At 41.6% G+C, this 25,305-nt stretch overlaps 1 protein-coding gene across 1 annotated transcript; it reads right to left on the bottom strand.

Moving 5' to 3' along the window:
- Positions 1-11,567: 11,567 nt before the first annotated feature.
- LOC118502464 lies at positions 11,568-14,572 on the bottom strand. The gene is made up of 4 exons (XM_036034695.1): positions 14,078-14,572; positions 13,296-13,852; positions 12,194-13,208; positions 11,568-11,762 (listed from the first exon to the last, which is right to left on the bottom strand). Exons 1-4 carry the CDS (start codon positions 14,570-14,572, stop codon positions 11,568-11,570), a joined length of 2,262 nt encoding a protein of 753 aa, XP_035890588.1.
- Positions 14,573-25,305: the final 10,733 nt, after the last annotated feature.

The following is a 25,305-nucleotide window of genomic DNA, read 5'->3' as shown; positions in this document are numbered from 1 at the left end:
TCTGCACACCATTCTGAAGGCAGATTTTCCATGATCGGTCAGTTGCTTTTGCATAGGAACCCCTCAATCACTCTCCAATTACAGAACTTATCCTCACTTTAGGGGCCTAGTCCAAGGGGTCTCACGACTCTTTCTCTTTTTCCTTCGATTCTCTTTCATTTCTCTCTGTCTTTTCTCTCTCGATTCTCTCTCATTTCTCTCTCCATTTGCTCTCATTTGTATCTCATTTCTTTCTCGATTCTCTCTCGTTTCTCTCTGCATTCTCTCTCTTTTCACTCTCGATTCTCTCTCATTTCTCTCTCGATTCTCTCTCATTTCTCTCTCGATTCTCTCTCATTTCTCTCTCGATTCTCTCTCGATTATCTCTCATTTCTCTTTCTATTCGCTCTCATTTTTCTCTTGCTTCTCACTCATTTCTCTCTCGATTGTGTCTCATTTTTCTCTCGATTCTCTCTCATTTTTATTTCGATTCTCTCTCATTTCTCTCTAGATTCTTTCTCAATTCTCTCTCATTTCCCTCTCGATTCTCTCTCATTTCTCTCTCAATTTTCTCTCGATTCTCTCTCATTTCTCTCTCGATTCTCTCTCATTTCTCTCTCGATTCTCTCTAGATTCTCTCTCGATTATCTCTCATTTCTCTCTCGATTGTCTCTCATTTTTCTCTCGATTCTCTCTCATTTTTCTTTCGATTCTCTCTCATTTCTCTCTAGATTCTCTCTCAATTCTCTCTCATTTCCCTCTCAATTCTCTCTCATTTCTCGCTCAAATAATTTTCGATTGTCTCTCATTTCTCCCTCGATTCTCTCTCATTTCTCTCTGAATTCTCTCTCGATTCTCTCTCATTTCTTCCTCAATTCTCTCTCTCAATTTCTCTCATTTCTCTCTCATTTCTCTCTCGATGTTCTCTCATTTCTCTCTCAATTCTCTCTCGATTATTTTTCATTTCTCTCTCGATTCTCTCTTATTTTTCTCTCGATTCTCTCTCGATTCTCTCTCATTTCTCTCTCGATTCTCTCTCATGTCTCTCTCGATTCTCTCTCGATTATTTCTCATTTCTCTTTCTATTCGCTCTCATTTTTCTCTTGATTCTCACTCATTTCTCTCTCAAATGTGTCTCATTTTTCTCTCGATTCTCTCTCATTTTGCTTTCGATTCTCTCTCATTTCTCTCTAGATTCTCTCTCAATTCTCTCTCATTTCCCTCTCGATTCTCTTTCATTCCTCTCTCATTTCTCGCTCACTTAATTTTCGATTCTCTCTCATTTCCCTCTCGATTCTCCCTCATTTCTCTCTCAATTCTCTCTCGATTCTCTCTCAATTATCTTTCATTTCTCTCTCGCTTATCTCTCATTTCTCTATCGATTCTCTCTCGATTCTCTCTCATTTCTCTCTCATTTATCTCTCGATTCTCTCTCATTCCTCCGTCATGTCTCGCTCAACTCATTTTCTATTCTCTCATTTCTCTCTCAATTCTCTCTCATTTCTTCGACCATTCTTTCTCATTTCTCTTTCAATTCTCTCTCATTTCTCTCTCAATTCTCTCTCATTTCTCTCTTGATTCTCTCTCGATTCTCTCTCGATTCTCTCTCGATTCTCTCTAGATTATCTCTCAATTCTCTCTCGATTCTCTTTCGATTCTCTCTCGATTCTCTCTCAATTCTCTCTCATTTCTCTCTCGTTTCTCTCTCATTCCTTCCTCATTTCTCGCTCAACTCATTTTCGATTCGCTCTTATTTCTCTCTCGATTCTCTCTCATTTCTCTCTCAATTTTTTTTCAAATCCTCCTCATTTATTTCTAAGATCTCTCTCTATTTTTCTCTCATTGCTCTCTCGATTGTCTCTCATTTTTCTTTCGATTCTCTCTCGATTCTCACTCGATTCTCTCTCATTTCTCTCTCCGTTCTCGCTCATTTCTCTCTCGATTCTCTCACATTTCCCTCTCGATTCTCTCTCTTTTCTCTCTCATTTCTCTTCCGATTCTATCTCATTTTTCTTTTGATTCAATTTCATTTCTCTCTCGATTCTTTGTTATTTCTCTTTCAATTCTCTGTCATTTATCTCTCATTTCTCTTTCAATTCTCAATCATTTCTCTCACGATTCTCTCTCGATTTTCTTATTTCTCTCACATTTCTTTCAAGATCTTCTCTTAGTTCTCTCTCGATTCTCTCTCACTTCACTTTCATTCTTCGCTCGATACTCTTTCGATTTTCTCTCATTCCTCTCTTATTTCCTTCCTTTGATTCTCTCTCGATTCTCTCTAATTTCTCTCTCATTTCTTTCTCGATTGCCTATCGATTCTCTCTCATTTCTCTCGTTTCTCCATCATTTCTTTCTCAATTCTCTCTCGATTCTCTCTCGAGTCTCTCTAGATTCTCTCTCATTTCTCTCTCATGTATCTCTTGATTTTCTCTCAATTCTCCCTTGGTTCTCTCTCATTTCTCACTTTCGATTCTCTCTCGTTTCTGTCTCATTACTCTCTCTTTTCTCTCTCAATTATCTCTCGATACACTTTCAAATCTCTCTCAATTATCTTTTATTTGTCTTTAGATTCACTCTCATTTCTCTCTCAATTCGCTCTTGGTGCTCTCTCATTTCTCTCTCGATTCTCTCTCATTTCCCTCTTATTACTGTGTTATTTTATTCTAGATGCTTACTCATTTCTCTATCAATTCTTTATCTATTATCTCTATTATGTCCCATTTTTCTCTAGAATCTCCCTCGATTCTCTCTCATTTCTTTTTCGATTCTCTTTCTCATCTCTCTCAATTCTCCCTCATTACTCTCGATTCCCACTCGATTCTCTCTCAATTTTCTCTCATTTTCCTCTCATTTCTCTTTCATTTTACTCTCGATTCCCTCTCGATTCTCTCTCAAAACTCTATCGTTTCTCTCTCAATCCTCTTTTGATTCCCTCTCATTTCCTTCTAATATCTCTCTCAATTATCTCTAGATTCTCTGTCAGTATTCTTTCGATTCTCTCTTTATTCTCTCTCATTACTCTCTTATTTCGCTCTAGATTCTCTCGTTCCTCTCTATCAATTCTCTCTCATCTCTCGCTCTCGATTATTTCTCTATCCTTCAATTCTCTCTCATTTCTCTCTCATTTCTCTTTTTATTCACTCTCTCATATCACTCGATTAATTCTCATTACTCTCTCGATTCTCTCTCATTTTTCTCTCGATTATCTCTTATCTCTCGCTCGAGAAAGAATTGAGAGAGAAATGAGAGAGAAACGAGAGCGAATGGAAGAAGCGAAATAAGAGAGATCGAGTGAGAGCAAAGCAAGAGAAGTGGAAGAGAAATGAAAGCGAAATGAGAAAGAATTGAGAGCGAAATGAGAGCGAATCAAGAAAGAAATGAGAGCGAAACGATAGAGAATCGACGGTGCGAAGTAAGAAAGAAATGAGAGAGACTCGAGGGAAACATGAGAGAGAATAGCGAGAAATGAGAGAGAATCGAGCGAGTACCGAGAGAGAATTAATTGAGATATGAGAGCGAATCGAAAGAGAATGAGAGAGAAATGAAAGAAAATCTAGAGAAAAATGACAAAGAATTGAGAGAGAAATGAAAGAGAATCAAGAAAGAAATGATAGAGAATGAAAGACAATCGATAAGAAACCTAAAGAGAAATGAGAGAGAAATTAGAGAGAATCGAGAGAGAATCGAAGAATGGAAATAAGAGAGGAATGAGAGAAAAATTAGAGAGAATCGAGAGAGAAATGAGAGAGAATCTGAAGAGAAATGAGAGAGAAATGAGAGAATCGACAATGAGTTGAGCGAGAAATAAGGGATGAATGAGATAGAATCGAGAGAGAAATGAAAGAGAAATAAGAGAGAATCGAGAGCGAACTGAGAGAAAATCAAGAGAGAAATAAGAGAGCATCGAGAGAAAATTGAAAGAGAATCGAGAGAGAAATACGGGAGAATCGAGAGAGAATCAAGAGAGACTCGAGAGAGAAGTGGAAGAGAATCGAGAGAGAATTGAGAGAGAATCGAGAGAGAAATGAGAGAGAATCAAGAGAGAATCGAGAGAGAAACGAGAGAAAAATGAGGGAGAATCGATAGAAAAATGAGAGAAAAGCGAGAGAGAAATGAGAGAGAATCAAGAGAGAATCGAGAGAGAATAGAGAGCGAATTGAGAAAAATGAGCGAGAATCGAGAGAAAATCGCGAGGGAAATGAGAAAGAAATGAGAGAGAATCGAGAGAAATGAGAGAGAATCGAGAGAGAATCGAGAAAGAATCGAGAGCAAATCGAGAGAGAAGCGAAAGAGAAATGAGAGAGAATCGAGAGAGAAGTGAGAGAAATGAGAGAGAGTCGAGAGCAAATTTAGAGAAAAACGAGAGAGAAATGAGAGCGAATCGAGAGCGAATCGAGAGAGAATCGAGAGAGAAATGAGAGAGAATCGATAGAGAAATGAGAGCGAATCGAAAGAGAAATGTGAGACAATCGAGAGATAAGTGAGAGATAAGCGAAAAAAAGAGAAAGAATCGAGAGAGAAATGAGAGAGAAATGAAAGAGAAATGAGAGAGAATCGAGAGAAAATCGAGAGAGAAATGAGAGAGAATCGAGAGAGAATCGAAAGACAAGTGAGAAAGTATCGAGAGAGAAATGAGAGAAAACTGAGGAAGAAATGAGAGAAAATCGAGAGAGAAATGAGAGAGAATTGAATGAGAAATGAGGGAGAATCGAGCTAATATTGAGAGGAAATCGAGAGAGAAATGCTAGAGAATCGAGAGAGAATTGAGAGCGAATTGAGATATAAAAGAGAGAGAAATGAGAGAGAATCAAGAAGGAATCGAGAGGGAATTTAGAGAGAATCGAGAGAGAAACGAGAGAAAATTTAGAGAGAAATGAGACAGAATCGAGAGAGAATTGAGCGAAAAATAAGAGAGGAATGAGAGAGAATCGAAAGAGAAATGAGAGGTAATTAAGAGAGAATCGAGAGAGAAATGAGAAAGAAATGAAAGAGAATCGAGAGAGAAATGAGGGATAATCGAGAGAGAATCGAAAGAGAAACGAGAGAGAATCGAGAGAGAATCGAGAGTGAATCGAGAGCGAATCGAGAGAGAAATGAGAGCGAATCGATAGAGAAATGAGAGAGAATCGAAAGAGAAATGAGAGACGATCGAGTCAGAAGTGAAATATAAGCGAAAAAGAAATGAGAGAGAATAGAGAGAGAAATGAGAAAGAAATGAAAGAGAAATGAGAGCGAATCAAGAGAGAAATGAGAGATATTCGAGAGAAATGAGAGAGAATCTCGAGAGAAATGAGAGACGATCGAGACAAAAGTGAAATATAAGCGAAAAAGAAATGAGAGAGAAATAAGGAAGAAATGAGCGATAATTGAGAGAGAATGAAGAGAGAACTTAGAGAGAAATGAGAAAAAATCGAGGGAAAAATGAGAGAGGAATGAGAGAGAATCGAGAGAGAATCAAGAAAGAACTGAGAGAGAATCGAGAGAGAAATGCGAGAGAATCAAGAGAGAATAGAGAGAGATGAGAGAAAAATGAGAGAAAATCGAGAGAGAATTGAGAGAGAATCGAGAGAGAATTGAGAGAAAATCGAGAAAAAGATGAGAGAGAATTGAGAGAGAAAAAAGAGAGAATCATGAGAGAAATGAGAGAGAATCGAGAGAGAATCGAGAGAGAATCGAGGGAGAATTGAGAGAGAAATCAGAGAGAATCGTGAGAGAAATGAGAGAGAATCGAGAGAGAATCGAGAGAGAATCGAGAGAGAATTGAGAGAGAAAAGAGAGAGAATCGTGAGAGAAATGAGAGAGAATCGAGAGAGAATCGAGAGAGAATCGAGAGAGAGTTGAGAGAGAATCGAGAGAGAAGAGAGAGAATCGTGTGAGAAATGAGAGCGAATCAAGAGAGAATTGAGAGAGAAATGAGAGAGAAATGAGAGAAAATCGAGAGAGAATTGAGAGAGAAATGAGAAAGAATCGAGAGAGAATTGAGAGAGAATCGAGAAAAAGATGAGAGAGAATCGAGAGAGAAAAAAGAGAGAATCATGAGAGAAATGAGAGAGAATCGAGAGAGAATCGAGAGAGAATTGAGAGAGAATCGAGGAAGAATTGAGAGAGAAATTAGAGAGAATCGTGAGAGAAATGAGAGAGAATCGAGAGAGAATCGAGAGAGAATTGAGAGCGAAAAGAGAGAGAAAAAAGAGAGAATCATGAGAGAAATGACAGAGAATCAAGAGAGAATCGAGAGAGAATTGAGAGAGAATCGAGGAAGAATTGAGAGAGAAATGAGAGAGAATCGTGAGAGAAATGAGAGAGAATCGAGAGAGAATCGAGAGAGAATCGAGAGAGAATTGAGAGCGAAAAGAGAGAGAATCATGAGAGAAATGAGAGAAAATCGAGAGAGAATCAAGAGAGAATCGAGAGAGAGATGAGAGAGATTCGAGAGAGAAATGAGAGATAATTGAGAGCGAATCGAGAGAGAAATGAGAAAGAAATGAGAGAGAAATGAGAGAGAATCGAGAGAAAAAAGTGAGAGAATCGTGTGAGAAATGCGAGAGAATCGAGAGAGAATCGAGAGAAAATCGAGAGAGAATTGAGAGTGAAATGAGAGAGAATCGAGAGAGAATTGAGAGAGAATCGAGAGAGAATTGAGAGAGAATCGAGAAAGAGACGAGAGAGAATCGAGAGAAAAAAGAGAGAGAATCATGAGAGAAATGAGAAAGAATCGAGAGAGAATTGAGAGAGAAAAGAGAGAGAATCGTGAGAGAAATGAGAGAGAATCGAGAGAGAATCGAGAGAGAATCGAGAGAGAGATGAGAGAGATTCGGGAGAGAAATGAGAGATAATTGAGAAAAATCGAGAGAGAATCGAGAGATAATTGAGAGAGAATCGAGAGAGAAATGAGAAAGAAATGAGAGAAATATGAGAGAGAATCGAGAGAGAAAAGAGAGAGAATCGTGTGAGAAATGAGAGAGAATCAAGAGAGAATTGAGAGAGAAATGAGAGAGAAATGAGAGAAAATCGAGAGAGAATTGAGAGAGAAATGAGAGAGAATCGAGAGAGAATCGAGAGAGAGATGAGAGAGAAAAGAGAGAGAATCGTGAGAGAATTGAGAGAGAGATGAGAGAGAATTGCGAGAGAAAAGAGAGAGAATCGTGAGAGAAATGAGAGAGAAATGAGAGAGAATCGAGAGAGAATAGAGAGAGAAAAGAGAGAGAATCGTGAGAGAAATGAGAGAGAATCGAGAGAGAATCGAGAGAAGATCGAGAGAGAGATGAGAGAGATTCGAGAGAGAAATGAGAGAGAATCGAGAGAGAATCGAGAAAGAATCGAGAGAGAATTGAGAGAGAAAAGAGAGAGAATCGTGAGAGAAATGAGAGAGAATTGAGAGAGAATCGAGAGAGAATCGAGAGAGAATCGAGAGAGAATTTAGAGAGAAATGAGAGAGAAATGAGAGAGAATCGAGAGAGAATCGAGAGAGAGATAAGAGAGAATCGAGAGAGAAAAGAGAGAGAATTGAGGGAGAAATGAGGGAGAATCGAGAGAGAATCGAGAGAGAATTGAGAGAGAAATGAGAGAGAATCGAGAGAGAAATTAAGAGAGAAATGAGAGAGAATCGAGAGGGAAATGAAAGAGAATTGTGAGAAATGAGAGAAAATCGAGAGAAAGTTGATAGAAAAATGAGAGAGAATCAAGAGAAAAATGCGAGAGTTCAGGAAGAAACGAGTCATTTCTCTCCCGATTCTTTCTCATTTCTCTCTCGATATTTCTCTCGATTCTCTCTCGATTCTCTCTCGATTCTCTCTCGATTCTTCTTCGATTCTCTCTCGATTCTCTCTCGATTCTCTCGTGTTTCTCTTTCGATTCTCTCTCGATTATCTCTCATTTCTCTCTCAATTCTCTCTCGATTCTCTTTCATTTTTCTCTCAATTCTCTCTCGATTCTCTCTCGATTCTCTTTCGTTTCTCTCTCATTTCTCTCACGATTCTCTCGCTTTTCTCTCTCATCTCTCTCTCAATTCTCTCTCGATTCTCTCTCATTTCTCTCTCGATTTTCTCTCGATTCTCTCTCAATTCTCTCGTTTCTCTCTTGATCCTCTCGTGATTCTCTTTCGATTCTCTCTCGATTCTCTCTCATTTCTTTCTCGATTCTCTCACATATCTCTATCGTTTTTCTCTCGATTCTCTCTACATTCTCTCTCAATTCTTTCTCGATTATCTCTCATTACTCTGTCAATTCTCTCTCGATTCTCTTTCATTTTTCTCTCGATTCTCTCTCATTTCTCTCTCGATGCTCTCTCATTTCCCATTCGATTCTCTCTCATTTCTGTCTCAATTCTCTCTCGAGTCTCTCTCATTTGTCTTTAGATTCTCTCTTGATTCTCTCTCAGTTCTCTCTTGATTCTCTCTAGATTCTCTCTCATTACTCTCTCATTTCTCCCTCGTTTCGCTCTTATTTCCCTCTCGATGCTCTCTCATTTCTCTCTCAATTCTCTCTCGATTTTTTCTCTTTTCGCTTTCGATTCTCTCTCGATTCTCTTTCATTTCTATCTCGATTCCCTCACATATATCTCTCGTTTCTCTCTCGATTCGCTCTAAATTCTCTCTCCTTTCTCTCTCCATTCTGTCTCGATTCTCTCTCACTTCTCTTTCGATTATTTCTCATTTCTCTCGATTCTCTCTCATTTCTTTCGATTTTCGCTTATTTCTCTCTCGATTCTCTCTCATTTCTCTCTCGATTTTCTCTCATTTCTTTCTGGATTCTCTCTAGATTCTCTCTCGATTCTCTCTCATTTCCCTCTCGTTTCTCTCTCATTTCTCTCTTAATTCTCTCTCCAATCGCTCTCATTTGTCTTTCGATTCTCTCTCGATTCTCTCTCGATTCTCGGTCGATTCTCTCTTGATTCTCTCTCGATTCTTTCTCATTTCTCTCTAAATTCTCTCTTAATTCTCTGTCATTTTTCTCTCGATTCTCTCTCATTTTTCTCTCATTTCTCTCTCGATTCTCTGTCATTTCCATCTCGATTCTCTCTTATTTTTCTCTTAATTCTCTCTCGATTCTCTCTCGTTTCTCTCTCGTTTATTTCTCATTCCTCTTTCTATAAGCTCTCATTCTCTCTCGATTCTCGGTCGATTCTCTTTCGATTGTATCTCGATTTTCTTTTAATTATCTCTTATTTCTGTAAGAAAGGAAAAGCGCTAGTGGTAGTGAGAGAGAGAAATAACGGTAGCGAGATCAGGAGAACGAGAGCGAACTAGGAACGAGTAGCGAGAGAGAGAGCGCGCAGCTTTAAAATCGGGAGCGCGGGTTAAGCGGGGGGAGTTGAATTCGGACCGCGAAGCGAATAACATGTTGTGAACTGAAATCTAAATAAAGCGTTATTTGTCTAAACCGAATGTAGAATATTATCACTGGTTGGGAGTGATTTTTGTGATATCAGACGGACGCTAAAGAGTTGTAGTGTTGCGCGCTCGACTTACAATTTCATACTGTTTATTCACTGGTCCGGTTACAAGTTCATCCTATTGGTCAAGTCACTTTCCCCTTAATTCACTTCTAAGTTCGTTCGTGTGCGTCAATTTATACTATCTGCTTATAGTGTTGTTCCTTTACCATATTTCGTGTAATAATTAATATTTCATGCATTTTCTACATTCCGGCCACCAAAAGAGAATTCTTTTCAATTTCTGCAAATTCGTTGTTTTTCTTCATGTAACATGCTAACCAATATCCTATTCGCTAATATATACGTAATTGACGTTTCGCTTGGGTCGGTATCAGTGTTTGGTTACATTATTAGTGCACCATGTGGTTACACAAATCCCTCGTTTGTATCGATTGGTCGTGGTAACAAAGCTAAACGATTAGCTGCTCTAACAATTTGTTTCCCCCCTGCCGTACGTAGCGTAACTACACGCACGACACCATCCTTGCCCGGGTGCAGCGCCGTAATGCGCCCCATTGGCCAAACAGTCGGGTGAAGATTATCTTCCTTGATTATAACCAGCTGATTGATCTCCAGCTTAACCGGTGCGTTGTTAATGTGTTTGGCTCGGGCTTGGAGTTGTTGGATGTATTCCGGATACCATCGGGACCAGATCGTTTGCACGTGCCTCTGCACGAGTTGGTACTCCTTGAGTCGGTTGGTCGGAAGGTGTCGTATGTCAACATCCGGGATTGCTTGCATGTTGCTGCCGATTAGAAAATGACTTGGGGTTAATGGTTCTAAATCGCAAGGATCATCGGATAAAGGGGTCAAAGGACGGGAATTTAAACATTGCTCCACCTGAGCAATAAGTGTAAGCATACTTTCTTGGGCGATACTTGTTATACTTATCGTGCGTAAAATGTGTTTTTTAGCCGACTTGACTGCCGCTTCCCATAATCCGCCGAAGTGAGGGGCCCTTGGGGGAATGAACTTCCATTCCATTTCGTTGGACGAACACCAATTGATGATAGACCGGCGATCGTCATCGTTCTTCTTCAGCATTTCGTACACGCGATGCAGCTCGTGGGCAGCTCCCTTAAACGTTGTCGCGTTGTCGGAGTGTAACTCGCACACCTTGCCTCGGCGTGCCACAAAACGACGTAGTGCTGCCAGAAATGCCGTAGTAGTTAAATCACTCACTAGCTCGATGTGTACGGCTCTAGTCGCGAAGCAAACAAAGATTGCGATGTACGCCTTCGTCGGACTCCGATTGCGGACGGGTGATTTCAGCATAAACGGCCCGCAGTAGTCCACTCCACTGATCGAGAAAGGTCTGGTCGGTGATACTCTCGACGTTGGTAGGTCAGCAACACTTTGTTTCACGAGAGTCGGCTTGTTTTTGAAACAAACGTGACACCGGTGGTAAACAGCCTTAACGAGATTCCTCCCACCAATCAACCAGAATCTTTGACGAAGTGTTGCTAATAACAGTTGCGGTCCAGCATGCAACAGTTGAAGATGATACGCCACTGCCAATAACACCGATAGTGGGTGCTTCGCCGAGAGAATCGCTGGATGTCGTCCTTCTTCTGGAAGATCAGCATTTCCGAGCCGGCCACCGACGCGTAACACACCAGTATGGTCGATGTACGGTGACAACCACTTCAGCTTCGATTTGTCGGAAACATGCTTCTCTTGAGCTAAAACCTTTAGCTCCTCCGCGAACGAATCCCTTTGGGCTAACTGGCATAACTTCAGTTCGGCCCGACGTAGTTCCGTGGCTGTAAGCGGTGGAACACTCTTCTCCTCGATGTGTGGCGCATCCTTGCAGCTTACTCTCGATGATTTGTTGGCTCCCTTGATGCACTCCATGAAGCGTAAACAATAAGCTACAACTCGTCTCAGCCTGTAGTATGATGAGTATCGCTCGAACAGTTTGTCACGGAACTCACACCTCGTAGAAACTGTGACAATCCGTGACGCCGTCGCCCGTTCTTCGATGACACCGTCATTCTCCTTCACTGCTGGTGGATGATTTGGCCATGCATCATGACTGTAAGCCAACCAACGAGGCCCATGCCACCAACGTTCACAATTAAGCAGCTCCTCCGGCTTCAGACCCCGTGATATGTCGTCTGCTGGATTATCACAACCAGGAACGTGACGCCACTCAGCTATCCGCGTTTCTTCCTGTATCTGCGCCACTCGGTTGGCGACAAATGGTTTCCATCGACGTGGTGGAGAATCCAGCCAATACATTACCGTCATTGAATCGGTCCAACAAAAAGCCATCGTAGATGCCGGTAACGTTCGACTCACCTTCTGGAACAGTTGGGTTGCTAATCGTGCGGCGCACAATTCCAACCTGGCGATCGAGTGCGTATTCGCCAATGAAACCACTTTCGACTTCGCTGCTAACAATTGCACCGTCACAATGTTGTCCGTCGATTCTGCGCGTACATAACAGCAAGCACCATATGCACTTTGTGACGCATCAGCGAAGACGTGCAATTGCAAGCTGACCGTTGTAGGTTGGGAGATAAAACGTGGCACTCTTAATTCGCGTAGCGAATATAACGTTGAATGAAAGCTTCTCCACTCTTGTTGAAGCTCACCGGGCAGTGCACGTTCCCAATCCCAAGCCTTTCCATTCTCCTTCAAACTCCACAAACGTTGTAGAAAGACTTTCGCGATGATGATTGTCGGACCCAACAAACCAAGTGGGTCGAATATGCTTGCCGTGTACGACAAGATCAAGCTTCTCGTTAATACTTCAGCTGGTTGTGGAAGGCCAACCTTGAAGGAAAACGAATCGTTGGCGGGTTCCCAAACCAGCCCCAGCGTCGAAACAGCTTGACCATCCTTCCACTCGTGCATTGAGTGAATCGCAAGATCTTCACGTGGGACATCTAGAAGCGATTCTGGAACGTTAGATGCCCACTTTTTCAATGCGAAACCAGCTGAATCGAGCATTGCGGTGATTTGCTTTCGCACTTCTACTGCTTCGTTAAGGTCAGTCGCTCCTGTTAGTAGATCGTCGACGTAAAAATCACGTAACACGGGATCAACTGCCTTCGGGAATTGATCTTTGTGGTCATGCGCAACCTGCTGGAGCGTTCTAGTGGCGAGGAATGGAGCTGACGCCGTGCCGTAAGTAACGGTATTCAGCTCGTAGGTCGATATCGGATCCAGGGGGCTCTTTCGGTACCTGATACGTAGCAGATTCCGATCGATGATGTTGTGGAGAATTTGCCGGTACATTTTCTCCACATCGGCCACTAATGCGATTGCGTAGGACCTGAATCGCAATATAATCGTTAGTAGATCTTCCTGGACAATTGGGCCAACTAGTAACGTATCGTTTAAGGAGTATCCCGAGCTCGTTTTACAGGACGCGTCAAACACGACCCGTACTTTTGTGGATGTACTCGATTCCTTCACCACCGCATGGTGCGGAATATAACAATGCGGAACACTATCATCCACTGGTTCGGTAAGTTTTCGCATGTGACCAAGTTCCTCGTACTCTTGCATGAAACGCTTATATTCCATCTCCATTTCAGGGTTGATCTTCAATCGCCGCTCCACAGCCATCAGTCGTCGATCCGCAATCTCCTTTGATGAACCCAATACTATATCTGCTCTGGGATTACGAGGCAGACAAACGATGTAACGACCATGGTGATCACGCGTTGTAGTGGCAGCATAATGCTTCTCACAAGCATCTTCCTCAAGCGAGAGAGCGGGTCCCTCTAGATTGGTCTCATTCTCCCAAAACCGTTGCAGCAATGTATCGAGAGACTCATGTCTCCTAATTGAGTGGCACGAAACAGGACTAGCGACTGAAATGTGGGAAGTATTCCCAGCAACTGTCCACCCAAACGGAGTCTCAACCAACCAAGGACCGCCTTTGACCAGTAACTGCTTCTTTCCGGTATGCCAATCCCAATATGCGTCACTCCCAATGATCACATCAACTCTTGAAGGAAGGTTAAAGGCAGGATCAGCCAACGGAACGTCAGGGAATTTCCAACCAGCAACATCGATTGGGGCAGTCGGTATCTCAGCACAAGGGGAGTTCACTATCAGGAACTCAAGTGGCGACGAAAATGGCGCTGACTTTGACTGCACCGTTGCGATGATCGAACCCTTGGCTTGCTGAACACCCTCACCGATACCTGTCAATGCAACGTTGATCTTTGTACGACGTGTCAGCAGCTTCCGCGCTAGGGATTCGGACACGATATTGCACATGGATCCTGAATCCAACAACGCTCGTGCTTCATGCCGAATGCCATGGTCATCGACTAACCAGAGAACCACCGTTTCGAGAACCACAATTTCATTGCTCGAACCTACGTTCATGGTTACCTGTGGCGGTGAATCGTCGTGCAACATGCTGTGATGACGTGCGTTGCACTTGTTGCAACGGAAGACGGAATTGCACGACCGTACCTGATGATTTGGGTTCAAACAGTTGAAGCATAGTTTATGCTTCGCAATCACTTCACGCCGGAACTTTACGTCTCCTTTGCAGAACTTCGGGCAGTTTCGTAGATGGTGTGGCTCTGCACACTCTAATGGACAGGATGCGTAGGATGTGCTGCTAGCTGGCTTCCGCGTTGACACTGAATTGCTCACGTATCTAACCTTTCCTCCCATTCTTCTTTCTCCACAGGCCACCGGCGTTTGTTTCGATTCAGATATCTTCGCTAACGTTTGGGACGAACGAAGGATTCGGATTCTATCCTGCAGGAAATCGATTAGATCTGAATACTTATCCTTGGAGCTGGCCGATGAATGCTTTTCCCAAGCTAGGATGGTTGATGAATCCAATTTGAAGAACAGCAATGTGGTGAGGGGAGTGTCCCAGTTGTCAACCGGTTCCTTCAGCTTTCTTAAACCGTTCACGTGCCGCGTGAACTCGTCCACAAGCTGCGCCAATTCATCCACAGATCCTTCATGCATCGCGGGAAGGTGATGCAATGTTCGATAATAATCACGGACTAACATGCGCGGGTTATCATACCGTTTCAGCAGCGCGGCCCAGGTGGTCGCATAGTTGTCCGCGGTCAATGTGGTATGCTCGAACAGCAGCGCCGCCTCACTCTTCAATGATGACAACAGATACTGAAGTTTCAGTATCGAAGGTATATCTGCTGACGAATCGATCATTGCCACGAAGCGATCACGAAATGTGAGCCACTTCGTCGTATCACCGTCGAACGTGGGGAGATCGATTTTCGGTAACCGCACATTAATTGATCCGAAATTACCCGTTGAGTTCAGGCTAGAATTGGCTTGCAAAATCGACGCGTTGAGAGGATTGGCTTCACACGGTTGCTTTTGCAACAAAAATCCTTTCACCTTTCGGTACACACTGTCCATTTCACATCGCTCTTGCAGCAAAGCTTCTAACGCTTCGGGAGATTCTTCCAATTCCTCCAGTTTTGCTACCGCGTTCAAATAATCTTGAACATGCCGTTCTAGCTGATCCAAGCACACTGGTATTTCACCCACATCACTTTCACTATAATCGTTTTTAAATTGTTCAATGTTCTTCACAAGCATTTGCGCTTGGCGCTTTTTTAATTGCGCGGCTTTGATTTTCTTCTCCATTTTCTACGTTGCTTCACTAACACACACGTAAAATGAACAAAGTTCAATGTTCTGCACTTCACTAACACTTAATACAGACGATGTAACGTTCACTTTGAATTTGATTCGAAATTGTTCACAACCTGCTGCGTTGCATGCAAGTTTCGTTAGAATACGATAGGAGTGATGGCCGTTAAAATGGAACCACGCTTCGCAATGGCGTAGATTTCCGATGACGCTAAGCTACGCGGGACGCTAAGCTTTGCCTGTTGCCTTAAGTTGATGCGTAACAACAACTTTCACTCCAGTAAGTCGATTTGAATAAATCGCAACACAACTCACGAGAAAACAAACGAACATACAAGGGTTCACGTGCACGTAATGACCTTTCACAGCAATTCGCGCCAATATGCGGAGCAAGACAGCGAACTGTTCGTTTCCTCACAAACACAGAGATGATTCACGTCACTGTGTACGGTAATTAACGTAGTGAATTTTTTCCGAAATCACTAAACCGACTTCACCAGATCCGGTTCGAAGGACCAAAAATGTAGAATATTATCACTGGTTGGGAGTGATTTTTGTGATATCAGACGGACGCTAAAGAGTTGTAGTGTTGCGCGCTCGACTTACAATTTCATACTGTTTATTCACTGGTCCGGTTACAAGTTCATCCTATTGGTCAAGTCACTTTCCCCTTAATTCACTTCTAAGTTCGTTCGTGTGCGTCAATTTATACTATCTGCTTATAGTGTTGTTCCTTTACCATATTTCGTGTAATAATTAATATTTCATGCATTTTCTACACCGAATAAAGACTTCACATTTGGTGTCAGAAGTGGGATGAAAATCCAGAAAACAGTGGTTTTACGTGTAGCTTGTGGAATGAACAAGAGTGATTAGAACGTTGAGTAGATTGATCTAAGAAAATCAATTGAAGTGAGGGAAAAGTGATCCCGTGACTAATTGATTTGAGGTGATCAGAGTTAGACTCAAATTTCTGTGGAGTGAAAGTCAGTCAAAGTGAAGGAAAGTGTTCCTGTGACCGATTGATTTTCGCAAAACAAAACAAGACCGATCAAAAATGGATGAGCTGGAGCAGCGCATTCTTGATCTGTGTGAAGAATTCACGAAGACTGGCCTAGCGAAAAGGTGCCAGCAAAAAGGGTTGCCCTCAACGGGAACCAAAGAAGAAATGGCTAGATCACTAGTGGAAAGTGAAGAAATGCCCAGCGCGGATGATTCTACCATGGATCAATATCATGACGTAGATGGAAAATCTGAAGCGGCAGCTAGCAGTGCAGCAGCGAAAGTGGAGCCGAGCATAGTACAGCAGCCCTACTCCTTTAGGGACGTGGAAGAGGGAATTGAGGCGTTTTGTGCAGATGGCTCGGTGAATTTTGCTGCGTGGCTGACCGATTTTGAGGATGTTGCGACCATGGCGGGATGGTCAGATGAGCAAAAATATGTGATGTGTCGAAAAAAGTTGGTGGGCACAGCGAGAAGTTTTTTGCTAACGATGCGTGGGGTCTCATCGTTCGGGGCTCTTCGCAAGGCGCTAGTAGCAGAATTCGGAGAAAAAGTGCGTCCGATGGACATTCATCGTCAACTTGCATCACGACGACGGAAAAAAGGGGAATCTGCTTTGGATTTCATTTACTCTATGCAGCGAATTGCCAAACAGATTGACCTTGACGAAGAAAGTGTGTGTGAGTACATTGTTGATGGTATCGCGGAGAGCGAAGCGCAACGCGCGGCATTGTACGAAGCGCGCACGGTGAGAGAGTTGAAAGAGAAAATTGCCTGGCAAGAGCGTGCAGCGCAGAAACAAACACGTGCGGTGAGATCTGCATGGCACGAGCGCGCGGGGCAGAAAGAGAACAAAAGTTTGCCGGTTCAAGACACAATTCCTGTGAAAAATGCAACAAAAGCACGTTGTCTTAATTGTGGTGTGATGGGACATATGGTACGGAATTGTCCAGAACAAAGAAGAGGACCACGGTGTTTTCAGTGCAACGAGTTTGGGCATCGTGCGAATCAGTGTGGGCAAAGGAATAAACAACAACCGGGTACAAGTACAAACCTGATAAACCATGTCCAAGCTGTGCTACCGACAAAAATGGTCCAGTTGGGGGGAAAAAATATAAAAGCGGTTATTGACACAGGCAGCGAAGTGTCGATTGTCCGTCAAGACACATTGCAAGATTTAGGGTGTGTACAGCAAAGGATGGAACAATCCATACAACAATTGCGTGGTTTTGGTGGAATCATACAAAAGCCGATAGGCGAATTGGTAACAAACATTGGCATCGATGACGTTGAATACGAAATCGGTTTGCTGGTGGTCTCTCCAAATTCGATGAAGGCTCCAATGCTGGTAGGCATGAATTTTCTTCGAAGTGTTTGTTACGCTATAACCAACGATGGAGTGCAGATTTTTAAGAAAAAAAGTGACAATGAGGAATCGGGTAGCGATCAAGAAAGTGCTGTGTATAAGATTGATTGTGAACAAATCCAAGAACTGGAAGTGCCGGAGAAGTTTCGAGACAAGGTACAAGCGCTGAAAAGTCAATACGAAGCTTCAGTGGTGGATAATTACGAAGACAATTGTCCCATACAAATGAAGATAGTGTTGGAAGAAAACGCGTCACCTTTTCGGCATACGCCCCGTCGCTTGCCTTTAACGGAGGAAGAAGCAGTCGAAAACTATGTAGGGGAATGGTTGAGGAAGGGAATTGTTCGTCCATCGACGTCAGACTTTGCAAGTCGCGTTGTGGTAGTGAAGAAGAAAGACGGCACTAGTCGGATTTGTATCGACTTTCGGAAACTGAATACAATGGTTCTAAAGGATGGGTTTCCAGTTCCATTGTTAGAAGAAGTTTTGGAGCAGCTTCAGAGTGCAAAGGTGTTTACTGTTATGGATTTGGAAAACGGGTTTTTTCATGTGCCGATAGAAGAAGCTAGCCGCAAGTATACCGCATTCGTTACAAAATCGGGATTATTTGAATTTAATCGTGTGCCATTTGGACTATGCAACTCGCCAGCGGTGTTCATAAGGTTTGTGAATTATGTTTTTCAAAATTTGTTAAGAGAGAATGTGTTGCATATTTACATGGACGATATTGTGGTTTGTGGTAGTACGGCTGAGGAGTGTTTAGAAAAAATGGGGAAAGTGTTTGAAGTAGCAGCCCAAAATGGATTAAAAATAAAGTGGAAAAAGTGTCGTTTCCTTCAAACATCGATTGAGTTTTTGGGACATCATATTGAAAACGGATCGATTTGGCCTGGACAAGAAAAAGTTAGTGCGGTGAAAAATTTCCCTATACCGAAAAACATAAGAGCGGTGCAAGCGTTTTTGGGTTTGACGGGATTTTTTAGGAAATTTATGAAAGGATATTCTATTATGGCCAAGCCTCTTACTGACTTGTTGCGGAAGGAGGTAGATTTTAAAATGGGTAGTATAGAGATCGAAGCCTTTAATGATTTGAAAAGTGCGTTAGTGAAAGAACCGGTGCTCAAAATATACGATCGAAATGCTAAAACAGAAGTGCACACGGATGCTTCCATCAAAGGGTTTGGGGCAACAATGTTGCAATGGTTTGATGGAGAGCTGCATCCCGTATATTTTTGGAGCAAGAAGGCAACCGATGCAGAGGCCAAACATCACAGCTATGTGTTGGAAGCAAAGGCTATTTATCTTGCGTTGAAAAAATTCAGGCATTATCTCCTGGGGATAAAGTTCAAGCTTGTGACCGACTGTAATGCATTCAAACAAACATTGAAGAAAGCAGACGTTCCGCGAGAGGTGGTGCAGTGGGTTATTTGCTTGGAGGAGTTTAGTTTTGAGGTGGAACATCGTGCCGGAGACCGATTGAAACACGTCGATTGTCTCAGTCGATATCCACAGTTAACAATGATGGTGACATGTGAAGTGACGGCTCGTGTTAAAAGAAGTCAACAAAGGGACGATTCAATAAAAGCGATAGTTGAAATTCTTAACACCAGACCGTACGAAGATTACAAAATAAAAGGAGAACTTTTATACAAGTGTGTCGAAGGACAAGACCTTTTAGTGATTCCGCGTGATATGGAAAAACAAATAATTTCGGACATTCATAGTGAGGGTCATTTTGGACTATGCAAAACCATGCACGCCATAAAACAACGGTATTTTATACCGCATTTAGAGCGAAAAGTGAAACTGATTCTCAACAGCTGTGTGAAGTGTATCATCCACAATAAGAAGTTAGGACGAAAGGAAGGGTTCCTGCACCCCATTGACAAGGGAGATCAGCCACTGCAAACCCTTCACCTCGATCATGTAGGGCCGATGGACGCTACGGGAAAGCAGTACAAATACGTTTTGACTGTAGTGGATGGTTTTTCCAAGTTCGTCTGGTTGTACCCGACAAAAACGACTGGAGCGGAGGAAACGTTGAGGAAGCTGGAATGCTGGTCGACAATTTTTGGCTATCCGGCTCGTATCGTAACCGACAGGGGCTCAGCTTTCACAGCCAACGCATTTGGTGAGTACGCTAATCGCCATGGTATACAGCACGTCGTTTGTACAACAGGAGTACCGAGAGGCAACGGTCAAGCGGAGAGAGTGAACCGCACCATGTTATCGGTTTTGACGAAGTTGTCATCGGAAGATCCTGGAAAGTGGTTCAAGATGGTGCCTTCTGTGCAGCGAGCGATTAACTTTCATATTCACGTAGCAGCTGGAAAGTCGCCATTCGAGTTGATGTTCGGGACAAAGATGAGGACGTCGGAGGTGGAAGACTTGTCGCGGTTACTGGAGGAGGAAGCGTATGATCGTTTTGATTGTGAACGGCAGGAAATGCGAAAAGGAGCGAAGAATGACATTTGTAATGCGCAAAATGTATATAAAAAACATTATGATTTATCACGAAAGCCGGAATATGCGTACGTGGTAGGAGATTTGGTAGCCATCAAAAGAACACAATTTGTAGCCGGAAGAAAGCTTGCTAGCGAATTTTTGGGACCGTATGAAGTTATTAAAATTAATCGTAACGGACGATACAAGGTTAAAAGGGCAGCCAATTGCGAGGGACCGAACATAACAACAACAAGTTGCGACAACATGAAGTTATGGTCGTTTGCCATCAGTAACGACAAAGTATTTTCGGAAGATGAAGCAGAATCGGAAAACGAATAAAATGAATTAGAAGAAAAATCTTCAGGGGCTGAAGATAGGGTAGGACGGCCGAATGTAAGAAAGGAAAAGCGCTAGTGGTAGTGAGAGAGAGAAATAACGGTAGCGAGATCAGGAGAACGAGAGCGAACTAGGAACGAGTAGCGAGAGAGAGAGCGCGCAGCTTTAAAATCGGGAGCGCGGGTTAAGCGGGGGGAGTTGAATTCGGACCGCGAATCGAATAACATGTTGTGAACTGAAATCTAAATAAAGCGTTATTTGTCTAAACCGAATAAAGACTTCACATTTCTCTCTCATTTTTCACTCGATTCTCTCTTAATTCTCTCTTAATTCTCTCTTATTTCTCACACATTTCTATCTCATTTCTCACTCAGTATTATTTTTATTTTCCTTCTTTGTTCTCTCGATTCTCTCTCATTTCTCATTCGATGCTCTCTCACTTCTCTCTCTCGATTAATTCTCATTTCTCTCTCGATTCCCTCTTAATTCTTTCTCGATTCTCTCTTATTTCTTTCTCGATTCTCTCTTATTTCTCTCTCAATATTCTTTCGATTCTTTCGCGATTCTCTCGATTCTCTCTCAATTTTCTCTCGATGCTCTCTTATTTCTCTTTTGATTTTCTCTCATTTCTCTCTCGATTCTCTCTCGATTCGCTCTCATTTCTCTTTGGATTCGCTCTTATTTCTCACTCATTTCTCGCTTAACTCATTTTCGTTTCGCTCTCATTTCTTACTCAATTCTCTCTCAATTCTCTCTCATTTCTTCCTGAATTCTCTTTCTTTTCTTCCTTGATTCTCTCTCATTTTTTTTCGATTCTCTCTCATTTCCTTCTAGATGCTCTCTCAATTTCTCTTGATTCTTCTCTCTCATTTCTTTCTTGATTTTCTCTCGATCCTATGTCGATTTTCTCTCTAATCTATCTCATATTTCTCTTAATTCTCTCTCGGTATTCGCTCGATTCTCTCTCAATTCTCTCACGATTCTCTCTCAGTTTACTCTCATTTCTCTCTCAATTCTCTTTCATTTCTCTCTCGATTCTCTCTCATTCCTCCCTCATTTCTCGCTCAACTCATTTTCTATTCGCTCATTTCTCTCTCATATCTCTCTCATTTCTTTCTCAATTTTCTCTCATTTCTTCTTTAATTCGCTCTAATTTCTCTCTCGATTCCCGCTGGATTTTCTCTCGATTCTCTCTCCTTTTTCTCTCGATTCTCTTTCATTTCTCTCTCAAGTCTCTCCCATTTCTCTCTCATTTCTCTCTCGATTCTCTCTCGATTCTCTCTCGATCCTCTCTCATTTTTCTCTCGCTTATCTCTCATTTTTCTCTCGATTCTATCTCATTTCTCTCTTGATTCTCTCTCGATTCTCTCTCATTTCTCTCTCACTTTTCTCTTGATTCTCTCTTGATTCGCTCTCGATTCTCTCTCATTTCTCTCTCATTCCTCTCTCATTTCTTTCTCGATTCTCTCATATTTCTCTTTCGATTCTCTCTCGATTCTCTCTTGATTCTCTCTCATTTCTCTCTCTATTCGCTCTCATTTCTCTCTCAATTCTCTCTCATTTCCCTCTCATTACTGTCTTATTTTGCTCTAGATGCTTACTCATTTCTCTATCAAATCTTTATCTATTATCTCTATTCTGTCCCATTTTTCTCTAGAATCTCTCTCGATTCTCTCTCATTTCTTTTTCGATTCTCTCTCTCATCTCTCTCAATTCTCCCTCATTACTCTCGATTTCCACTCGATTCTCTCTCAATTTTCTCTCATTTTCCTCTCATTTCTCTTTCATTTTACTCTCGATTCCCTCTCGATTCGCTCTCGATTCTCTCTCAAAACTCTATCGTTTCTCTCTCATTCCTCTTTTGATTCTCTCTCATTTCCTTCTAATATCTCTCTCAATTATCTCTAGATTCTCTGTCAGTATTCTCTCGATTCTCTCTTTATTCTCTCTCATTACTCTCTTATTTCGCTCTAGATTCTCTCGTTCCTCTCTATCGATTCTCTCTCATCTCTCACTCTCGATTATCTCTCTATCCTTCAATTCTCTCTCATTTCTCTCTCATTTCTCTTTTTATTCACTCTCTCATATCACTCGATTAACTCTCATTACTCTCTCGATTCTCTCTCATTTTTCTCTCGATTATCTCTTATCTCTCGCTCGAGAAAGAATTGAGAGATAAATGAGAGAGAAACGAGAGCGAATCGAAGAAGCGAAATAAGAGAGATCGAGTGAGAGCAAAGCAAGAGAAGTGGAAGAGAAATGAAAGCGAAATGAGAAAGAATTGAGAGCGAAATGAGAGCGAATCAAGAAAGAAATGAGAGAGAAACGAGAGAGAATCGACGGTGCGAAGTAAGAAAGAAATGAGAGAGAGACTCGAGGGAAACATGAGAGAGAATAGCGAGAAATGAGAGAGAATCGAGCGAGTACCGAGAGAGAATTAATTGAGATATGAGAGCGAATCGAAAGCGAATGAGAGAGAAATGAAAGAAAATCTAGAGAAAAATAACAAAGAATTGAGAGAGAAATGAAAGAGAATCAAGAAAGAAATGATAGAGAATGAAAGAAAATCGATAAGAAACCTAAAGAGAAATGAGAGAGAAATTAGAGAGAATCGAGAGTGAATCGAAGGATGGAAATAAGAGAGGAATGAAAGAGAAACTAGAGAAAATCGAGAGAGAAATGAGAGAGAATCTGAAAAGAAATGAGAGAGAAATGAGAGAATCGACAATGAGTTGAGCGAGAAATAAGGGATGAATGGGATAGAATCGAGAGAGAAATGAAAGAGAAATGAGAGAATCGACAGCGAACTGAGAGAAAATCAAGAGAGTAATAAGAGAGCATCGAGAGAAAATTGAAAGAGAATCGAGAGAGAAATACGGGAGAATCGAGAGAGAATCAAGAGAGACTCGAGAGAGAAGTGAGAGAGAATCGAGAGAAAAATGAGAGACAATCGAGAGAGAATTGAGAGAGAATCAAGAGAGAATCGAAAGAGAAACGAGAGAGAATCGAGAGAGAATCGAGAAGGAATCGAGAGAGAAATGAGAGCGAATCGATAGAGAAATGAGAGAGAATCGAAAGAGAAATGAGAGACGATCGAGAGAGAAGTGAAAGATAAGCGAAAAAGAAATGAGAGAGAATAGAGAGAGAAATGAGAAAGAAATGAAAGAGAAATAAGAGAGAATCAAGAGAGAAATGAGAGAGAATCGAGAGAGAATTGAGAACGAATCGAGAGCGAATCGAGAGAGAAATGAGAGAGAATCGAGAGAGAATTGAGAAAGAATCGAGAGCGAATCGAGAGAGAAATGAGAGAGAATCGAGAGAGAAATGAGAGAGAATCGAGAGAGACTTGAGCGAAAACTAAGAGAGGAATGAGAGAGAATCGAGAGAGAAATGAGAGATAATTGAGAGCAAATGGAGAGAGAATTGAGAGAGAAATGAGAGAGAATCGAGAGAAAAATGAGAGATAATCGAGAGAGAATCGAAAGAGAAACGAGAGAGAATCAAGAGAGAATCGAGAAAGAATCGAGAGAGAAATGAGAGCGAATCGATAGAGAAATGAGAGAGAATCGAAAGAGAAATGAGAGACAATCCAGAGAGAAGTGAAAGATAAGCGAAAAAGAAATGAGAGAGAATAGAGTGAGAAATGAGAAAGAAATGAGAGAGAAATAAGAGAGAATCAAGAGAGAAATGAGAGAGAATCAAGAGAAATGAGAGAGAATCTCGAGAGAAAAGAGAGAGAATCGAGAGGGAAATGAGAGAGACTCGAGAGATAATATAGAAAGAATCGAGAGGGAATTGAGAGAGAATCAAGAGGAAAATGTGAGAGAATCGAGAGAGAATCGAGAGAGAAATGAGAGAGAATTAAGGAAGAAATGAGAGAGAATTAAGGAAGAAATGAGAGATAATTAAGAGAGAATGAAGAGAGAATAAAGAAAAATGAGAAAAATTCGAGGGAAAATGAGAGAGGAATGAGATAGAATCGAGAGAGGATCAAAAAAGAACTGAGAGAGAATTGAGAGAGAAATGCAAGAGAAATGAGAGAGAATCGAGAGAGAATTGAGAGAGAAATGAGAGAGAATCGAGAGAGAATCGAGAAAGAGATGAGAAAGAAATGAGAGAGAATCGAGAGAAAATCGAGAGAGAGATGAGAGAGAATCGAGAGAGAAATGAGAGATAATTGAGAGATAATCGAGAGAGAAATGAGAAGGAAATGAGAGAGAGATGAGAGAGAATCGAGAGAAAATCAAGAGAGAAATGAGAGAGAAGCGAGAGAGAATCGAGAGAGAATCGAGATTCTCTCTCATTTCTCTCTCGATTTTCTCTCGATTCTCTCTCGATTCTCTCGTTTCTATCTTGATTCTCTGTCATTTTTCTCTCGATTCTCTCTCGATACTCTCGTGATTCTCTTTCGATTCTCTCTCGATTCTCTCTCATTTCTTTCTCGATTCTCTCACATATCTCTATCGTTTTTCTCTCGATTTTCTCTACGTTCTCTCTCATTTCTCTCTCGATTATCTGTCATTTCTCTCTCAATTCTCTCTCGATTCTCTTTCGTTTCTCTCTCGATTCGCTCTCTTTCTTCTTTCGATTCTCTTTCATTTCTCTCTCGATACTCTCTCATTTTTCTCTCAATTTTCTCTCATTTTTATCGATTCTCTTTCATTTCTCTCTCGATTCTCTCTCATTTCTCTCTCGATGCTCTCTCATTTCCCACTCGATTCTCTCTCATTTCTGTCTCAATTCTCTCTCGAGTCTCTCTCATTTTTCTTTCGATTCTCTCTCGATTCTCTCTCGATTCTCTCTCGATTCTCGCTTGATTCTCTCTCAATTCTCTCTAATTTTCCCTCGATTCTCTCTCATTTCCCTCTCGATTCTCTCTCGATTCTCTTTAGATTTTCTCTCATTTCTCTCTCATTTCTCTCTCGATTCTCTCTCATTTCCCTCTCGATTCTCTCTTATTTCTCTCTCAATTCTCTCTCGATTCTCTCTCATTTCTCTCTCGTTTATTTCACATTTCTATTTCTATTAGCTCTCATTCTCTCTCGATTCTCTGTCGTTTCTCTCTCGATTCTTTTTTAAATATCTTTTATTTCTCTCTCATTTTTCGCTCGATTCTCTCTTAATTCTCTCTTAA

This window comes from Anopheles stephensi, chromosome 2 (assembly GCF_013141755.1).
Source record: "Anopheles stephensi strain Indian chromosome 2, UCI_ANSTEP_V1.0, whole genome shotgun sequence".
Lineage (NCBI taxonomy): Eukaryota > Metazoa > Arthropoda > Insecta > Diptera > Culicidae > Anopheles > Anopheles stephensi.
The sequence above is the reverse complement of the archived record's forward strand: the minus strand, read 5'-3'. Positions and strand labels throughout refer to the sequence as shown.